The sequence below is a fragment of the Puntigrus tetrazona genome, unplaced genomic scaffold (genome assembly GCF_018831695.1).
Source record: "Puntigrus tetrazona isolate hp1 unplaced genomic scaffold, ASM1883169v1 S000000175, whole genome shotgun sequence".
NCBI lineage: Eukaryota > Metazoa > Chordata > Actinopteri > Cypriniformes > Cyprinidae > Puntigrus > Puntigrus tetrazona.
In genome coordinates, this window is record NW_025047846.1 from 597,501 (window position 1) to 606,528 (window position 9,028).

General features: G+C 35.2%; 1 protein-coding gene across 3 annotated transcripts in view; it reads right to left on the reverse strand.

Annotated features, from left to right (window-relative positions):
• The window catches only part of frmpd4 (FERM and PDZ domain containing 4), a 51,443-nt gene extending 42,727 nt beyond the window's left edge, over positions 1-8,716 (reverse strand). For 2 of the 3 annotated variants that reach the window (XM_043230554.1, XM_043230552.1), the window contains exon 1: positions 8,246-8,715. In XM_043230554.1, the coding sequence (XP_043086489.1) occupies positions 8,246-8,286 (41 nt within the window). In that variant the 5' untranslated portion in view covers positions 8,287-8,715. Of the gene's footprint in view, positions 1-8,245 lie in introns of all 3 variants that reach the window. The other variant, XM_043230553.1, reaches the window with a different exon arrangement.
• Between the last annotated feature and the right edge of the window lie 312 nt (positions 8,717-9,028).

The window sequence follows — 9,028 nt, forward strand, 5'->3', positions numbered from 1 at the left end:
TATATATATACATATATATACACACACATACACACACACACACACACACACACATATATACATACATATATATTATATATATATATATATATATTATACAAACCAGATTCCAAAAAGTTGGGACACTATACAAATCGTGAATAAAACTGAATGCAATGATGTGTAGGTGCCAACTTCTAATATTTTATTCAGAATAGAACATAAATCACGAAACAAAAGTTTAAACTGAGAAAATGTACCATTTTAAGGGAAAAATATGTTGATTCAGAATTTCATGGTGTCAACAAATCCCAAAAAGTTGGGACAAGGACATTTTCACCACTGTGTGGCATCTCCCTTCTTTTACAACACTCAACAGACGTCTGGGGACAGAGGAGACCAGTTTCTCAAGTTTAGAAATAGGAATGCTCTCCCATTCTTGTCTAATACAGGCCTCTAACTGTTCAATCGTCTTGGGCCTTCTTTGTCGCACCTTCCTCTTTATGATGCGCCAAATGTTCTCTATAGGTGAAAGATCTGGACTGCAGACTGGCCATTTCAGTACCCGGATCCTTCTCCTACGCAGCCATGATGCTGTGATTGATGCAGAATGTGGTCTGGCATTATCTTGTTGAAAAATGCAGGGTCTTCCTGAAAAGATGACGTCTGGATGGGAGCATATGTTGTTCTAGAACCTGAATGTATTTTTCTGCATTGATGGTGCCTTTCCAGACATGCAAGCTGCCCATGCCACACGCACTCATGCAACCCCATACCATCAGAGATGCAGGCTTCTGAACCGAGCGTTGATAACAACTTGGGTTGTCCTTGTCCTCTTTGGTCCGGATGACATGGCGTCCCCAGATTTCCAAAAAGAACTTCGAATCGTGACTCGTCTGACCACAGAACAGTCTTCCATTTCGCCACACTCCATTTTAAATGATCCTGGCCCAGTGTAAACGCCTGAGCTTGTGGATCTTGCTTAGAAATGGCTTCTTCTTTGCTCTGTAGAGTTTCAGCTGGCAACGGCGGGATGGCACGGTGGATTGTGTTCACTGACAATGGTTTCTGGAAGTATTCCTGAGCCCATTCTGTGATTTCCTTTACAGTAGCATTCCTGTTTGTGGTGCAGTGTCGCTTAAGGGCCCGAGATCACGGGCATCCAGTATGGTTTTACGGCCTTGACCCTTTCTCACAGAGATTGTTCCAGATTCTCTGAATCTTTGGATGATGTTATGCACAGTTGATGATGATAGATGCAAAGTCTTTGCAATTTTTCGCTGGGTAACACCTTTCTGATATTGCTCCACTTTCTTTCTGCGCAACATTGTGGGAATTGGTGATCCTCTACCCATCTTGGCTTCTGAGAGACACTGCCACTCTGAGAAGCTCTTTTTATACCCAATCATGTTGCCAATTGACCTAATTAGTGTTAATTGGTCTTCCAGCTCCTCGTTATGCTTAAATTTACTTTTTCCAGCCTCTTATTGCTACTTGTCCCAACTTTTTTGGGATTTGTTGACACCATGAAATTCTGAATCAACATATTTTTCCCTTAAAATGGTACATTTTCTCAGTTTAAACTTTTGTTTCGTGATTTATGTTCTATTCTGAATAAAATATTAGAAGTTGGCACCTACACATCATTGCATTCAGTTTTTATTCACGATTTGTATAGTGTCCCAACTTTTTTGGAATCCGGTTTGTATTATATTATATTATATATGAATATATATACATATATAGGCTACACAATACTATTAACACACTCCCAGATGGGTTTTTTTAGTTTAGTTTTGTTTTTTAGTCATTCAACCGAATGCTAAAATGTAAAATCAACTATTAAAACAGTAGCCAGAAAAATAAAAATGAGATCACGTATAAAACGAGCTTGATTTATCATTAATTTCCATCATCTTTTTTATTTCACTCTGCTTTTCTCTCACCGTAAAGCACACGTCTAAAGCTGCTTTCTTTTGTCAGTAAATGAGGTAGAATTACGTCTTCAAGTCGTCTTAAAATGCTCCCTACGTAGGCAGCACGCTACATTTGGGACGGCGCATGGCTTTCTAAAATGATCCGTTTGAATGAAGGCTTTAAATAAAGCCTTGTATTACATAACATCTGCGTTTCAATCTTCGAGTATAATATTCAAAGGCATCTTGGGAGGCCCTGCGGAGAGCGGCTGTGAAGCTGACACTGATTACAGAGAGAGAGACACCAGACATCCACCCTGTTATTAGAGAGCTTCATCAGAGGTGTACGGTCCAGCTGGGGAACACCGCTCACACACACACACACACACACACACACACACACACACACACTCACAGACACACAGACACACACACACTCACACACACACACACACACTCACACACACACTCACACACACACTCTCACACACACACTCACACACTCACACACTCTCACACACTCACACACACACCACTGTAACTAACGCCTGTGGCTCCTCAGCTCGAGTAAGCTCAAAAACACCAAAACGCTGCTGCCGTGTTTTAATTCAGATTCTAAAACTCGATTTCCCATCGCCTTAGCATTGTGGCAGAACTAGCATTTTAGAAATGAAAAAAAAGAAAAGGTAATGGGGTATGTTATGTAAAACGTGCAAAAGAAGTGATGCACAAAACATCTCAGGGAAAGACTGAAAATTGCAAGCGTTGCATAAAAATGTTAAGCGCTGCATAAAAGCCTGTGTGAAAAGCATTCACTCGAGGAAAACGTTCCAAACATCCACCAAAAAATAAAATAAAGTTTGCGCCATTTCCTTACCATGTGTTCAAGACGACCAAAGGCTAAAAACTAAACTAAACTGTGTTAAAAGAATGAAACCTTCACCGTCTGAGAAACCGATGCAGCTATCATTTATTCTGTAAATGATTCTGTCTCACGATTTTTAATAGAGATGCACCGAACGTTCGGCCGAAAATAACCGAAAAGACCCTCACGTCGTTCCCAACCCATAAGGTTCATCTTCAGAACATACACGAAGATATCTCTGAAGAAGCCCGAGCTCTACCCGAGCCTCAGCTCAGAACCCAGAAACCCGAAACGGTCCGCTTTCGGCGCATCGAGAAAGAAATGCTAAACCGCTAATCGCTGGAGTCTGTCGGCGGCCTAGCCGCTAAGTCAAATCTGAACGCTTACAGCTAAACTTATTGTCTGCTGGAGCTCATAAATATTCTGCGCACGCGTCGCTCTCAAGCCTGGCACATCCTGTTCCTTCTGGAGCGAACAACGAACGTGAAGAAACCTTCAGAACAGGTCAGACGGGAAAAAAACAACAGGCTGCATCTCGTCGTAGCCGACCGAAAGACCTCCAGCGCGCCTCGGCGGATTTCTTAATTCCTTTCGGCCGTAAAAGTGCAAAGCTAAAAAATCTGTCGTGGCGCTCTGTTACTGACGTTCACGCTCAAAGAAAACTAAAGGTGATGCAACCGGTGATTCTCAGAGGGAGCCAAGCTTGTGAGCGCAGTCCTGATGGGAACTGATGGAAAACCAGATGAAAATGATGTTTTAAACAAAGCCCCCAAAACATATTTTCTACAGCTATATTTTCAGCGAAAAAAAAAGAAGGAAAAAAAAAAGGTTTCATGCTTGGGGTTGCCAGGTGTCAAGAGCTTAAATCCCCCTACCAGAGGGTTTTTTTTATTGTTCTTAAAAGCACACACTTATGGCCAGTGTTTTATTTAAACTCCTGAAGCTTTCCTAAGTTTTATTCGTCAGGTTTATTATAGTCAACTAAAACAGAAACTAAAATGTTAACCATAAAAATATTTTCATTTAAATGTAACTTTTCTTTTTTTTTAAATATAATTTTAATAATTATATATATATATATATATATATATATATATATATATATATATATATATATATATATATATATATATATATAAATAAATAAATATATATATAAACTAAAACAATTATTAAAATTATATTTAAAAAAAAAGAAAAAGTTACATTTAAATGAAAATAGAAAATGATAAATTACATTTATATTTAAATTATAATATATAATGTAATATATCTCATTGGTACTAAATGTGTTCATTTATATGATAATTTCACAGGAAACTAAGAGGTAAAATAAACAATGTGCATGAAGTTATAGACAATATTACTGCAATAATTCTGATCAACGTGAATAATTCAACGTCTCAAATGTTACAATCAAGGAACTAATTCAGCAAATTTTCATCCAAACGAGTGGAGTCATCAGTTTAACAGTCATGCAGTGTTATGCTTTTTACTGACTAACACAATAAAATATTAGACTTAAGACTCCTAGACTTCTGGTCTACTGAGACTTGAATGAAAAGGAAAAAACAAACTAAATAAAACAAAAACCAAAAAGAAGACCTGACACAAGACTAAAACTACAATTTGAAAAAAGGTGACTAAAGTAATATATAAATACTTCTGTAGAAAACTGAGAATTATTCTCAAATCAGTCTATAGCTTGTTTATTACATTCAGCTAAAAACTACAACAATTGCATTATTTTTCTTACCTTAAATAAGCATTAACTGTAATAGAAATACTAATGTTTTAAATGAAATACTTCTGAAGTAAATCAAATATCTTTGACAAGATTATCAGATGGGTTTAGAACAACAGGATGATGAAAACAATTGTTATATATATATATATATATATATATATATATATATATATATATATATATATATATATATATGCATTTTATATATATATATATATGCAGATTTTTTGTATATATAAATACACAGTAATTTTTTACAAATATTTGCATATATTTATATTCCTATGATTTATATCATACCTAAATATTTAATATATAAACTTTATTTTTCTTAAATGTACACATGCATGTATATAGACAATGCACACACATTATTATGTAAACAAAACATTTTTGCTCTTCCAGTTTGACTTATCGTAGCAATATTGATTCATGCATTTATTTATTTTACTGTTACAGTACTGTTTTCTGCAGCCCTACACTCAAGCACAGAAAGCCAGGGTAAAAATAAAATGCAAATAAATGAATAGACGCTAAATAAAATAATATAAAGAAAAATCAAGAGGATGGAATATTAAAATAATACATTTGATATTTTTCTTAAATATATGCACGCATAAATATGCACAATACACGCTCAGGAGCGTGTTTGGATCCAGTCGAGATGAAAGCGTCCTGAGCTCAGTGTGAACGAGCTGAAAGCGTTCCTGCTCTAATCTACGCTCTATTCTCAGCACGCATGAATTAAACACGATGCTCTTCTCAGAAACAAGCAGCACGCTCTGAAGTCCAGACGCGGCCCTCCGCTGAGCATCAATTCAGTCGATTGTATTCGTCCAGTCCCCGGGGTCCCATGTTTTTATTCCTCGCAGGAGATTAGGAGCGGAGCAGATTACGGTTTACAAGAACAGCCGGACGGCTCCGGAAAGGTCACATGACCACCAGCGTGTCGTCATTAATTCACCCCTACATTCATGCAGGCTTTCTTTTTCTCTTTTCATCAAAATCAGAAAGCGTGCAATAATTCACATTGACCACAAAGGCCAAGATGAATCCAAAAACTAATACAAATCTGTCAGAATTTGTAATATGATACATGATACTATATATATATATAAATTTATTTTATATTAATATATATATATATATATATATATATATATATATATATATATATATATATATATATATATATATATATATATATATATATATATATTTATATATATATATATATATAAATATAAATATATATAAATATAAATATATATAAATATATATAAATATAAATATATATATATATATATATATATATATATATATATATATATATATATATATATATATATATAAATAAATATGTAGTATTATTACCATTTTATTAATGTTGAAATTTTTTTAGATGCTTGTTCGTAATTTCTTTTGTGATTATTATATGCGTGTATTATATTGCAATGCATTTTCTCATCAGTGCAAACTTTCTTCTTCCTTTATAAATCAAAACGGAAAGGAATTTATTATGAAAATGAGAAATATTGCAATAGTAATATTTTTCAAAAAAATAAAAATCTAATTTTATTTATTATAGAAAGATTCATTATTTTATTTATATTTATTTATTTTAACTGATTTATTTATTTGTGTATTTTATTGATACGGTCAACAATATTTTTGGCCAAACTAGAATAAAACGAAACAAAAACATCCAAAATAAAATAAATAAAACCAACAAAACTTTAAAACTACTTTCAAATGCACGCTAGAAAAATAAAATAACATTTTAAAAACCGCACTAACAATAATTATGAGTTTCTTTTTCTATTTTTTCCCGCTCGAATTGTGCCGTGATCAACGAAATACAACAAAACCAACCAAAAACCCATGGAAAAATGACTGAAATGTCCATGTTTGCACATCAAAACGTTAAATCATATTTTCAACGCAAACATATAATATTTCCCCGAGCAGGCCCTTCACACAAACGCTCTTCTATACATTTATAATCTGTTTTAATGCCGTGTGATTATTTTGGAGAATGAACAGGCCGTCATTACGAGCGCTGGATGGTGGCGACGATGCCAGCGAGATCCAGGGGCCAATCCTTTAGGAGGATTAGCTGGGATAAAATCAAGAAAAATCAAACAAGCCAAACAGGTTCTGGAGTTTAGACGGTCACAGGATGAAATGAGCTTAAAGCGGAGAGACTGCGCAGGCGCGCGGCTTATATGTTACGCCACTGGACGCATGGAGGCAAATTAAATCACAAAACACCATTCTCATCATCAACCTGGGCCCGTGACAATATATACAGAGTCGAGCGGCTTATGTTTTCAGACATAATGCAATAGCTGCACTAAAAACAGAGAAAGTGAATGCTTTGTACCGCATCTCTTTGAAACGAGCAAATTGCACGCAAACAAATGCTCTAGCTATACGCCGGTGTACGCACTTTGCCATTTGTTTAGCAAAATGCACAAAAAAAAAAATAATTATGACTTGTGTTTCCTCAATATGTTTTGTCTACTGTTGCCACGGTAACCTCTGAATCTAAACGCTTAGTCAGTGGATAATGCATACGTGTCTGCTCTTTTAAAAATATTAAAATACGATGTAGAAAATAGCAACTAAGTATTTATTTCTGAAAAAAGTTTTTTTAATAATTTAGTTATAATTTAAATATATATATATATATATATATATATATATATATATATATATATATATATATATATATAATATATATATATATATTTATATATATGTATATAATTACAAAAATAATAAAATATTTATTTATTTATTTTTAATTATATACAGATATTAAATATACATATATATTACATACATATATTATATACATATATATATATATATATATATATATATATATATATATATATATATATATATAATATATAAAGCTGTATAACAAATAAAGCTGTATATATATATATATATGTGAGTGTGTGTAATTTATTTTTATTAAATATAGATATATATATACACACAGATATATATACAGATATATATATAGATATATATATATATATATATATATATATATATATATATATATATATATATATATATATATATACATATATATATATATATATATATATATATATATGAATAAATAAATTTAGTATTTATATAATATAGTTTGTCAACAGTTGCTACAGTAATTTCAAAATCTACAAATGTGCTCAGTCACTGGATAATGCAAACTTCTGTTCGTTATACATTCAGAAATATGCACATTAAATGCATGCAAAAGAAACATTTGCGTAAACAAATAAATGAAACGGGCCACGTGAGAAACGAATAGGTTTTTAAACACTTCATATGCCTACTGTTGCCACTAATCTGCTGCTTAGTCGACGGGCGATGCAGATTTCTATTAGAATAAAGCAGCGCGGATGTATTTTTAGAAACGCATTATATATTCTATATGCGTAAACGAGTATTTCATAGCCATTTCGGAGAATCTCGTTCGTTGCTACAGTAACCTCCGCATCCAGCACGCGCTCGGTCGATGGAAAACGCGCAGCTTTCAGATTCATCTTCACCATCATTCCTCCTCGAGGAGCCAAGAAGCAATGAAGGAGCGAGCCCAGGAGAGGAGAAGAGACGCGACCCGTTCTCCATCGACCGAGCTCCGCGGACCGCGACGCGACGCGTGACGCGCGCGCGGGGAAAGCGCATCGGCGCGAATGACTGCGGCTGTCTCACACTCACCCCGCTAGTTTGGGCATCCTGACGAAGCTGAACACGTCCATGATCCGGGTCGCCTCCGAACTCACTCCGATTGCGTCGCGCGAGCGAGTCGTTTACCAAAAGAGCGCGAGGATCCCCCGCATGGCCGCGCGTCGCGTGCGTGAAACCCGATCCGCGTCTCCCTCGCGCTTACATCCTCCCCGGCAACTTTACTCAGTTTCCCATCGCCGTGGAAACCGACGGAGGAGAGACCGGGCGGAGGAGGAGAGGCGCTCCATCTAAGCTCAGGCGTCCGTTTGGAATGAACGATCTCGCGACGCGTGCAGAGGTCAGCGTCATCGCGCGGCGCGAGACCGGAGGGGACTGGAGAAGCGCGTGGGTGTTCCGAGGAGGAGGAGGAGGAAGATCCAGCGATGAGGAGTGGGAGGGGTAAAGCGAGGACGGGGGAGAAAGTTAATAGATGGGCGAAAGGGAGCATGAACACCTGCGCGCGCGCGTTTGAAATTAATGCGTGCAGGTGAGACAAAAAAAAAAAAAAAAAAAAAAAAATGCGCCCAAAATCGGTTCGACCAATGGCGTGGGTTCGGGGCGGGGCCATTTGTCAGCGTGACTAGTTGAAAGCGGATGTTTCCGGAAACCTGTTATGAGTGTAACATATTTAAATTTAAGTAAATGATATATATATAACTCCAAAAATAAATAAATATATATAAATAATTATAATATATATATATATATATATATACATATATATATATATATATATATATATATATATATATATATATATATATATATATATAT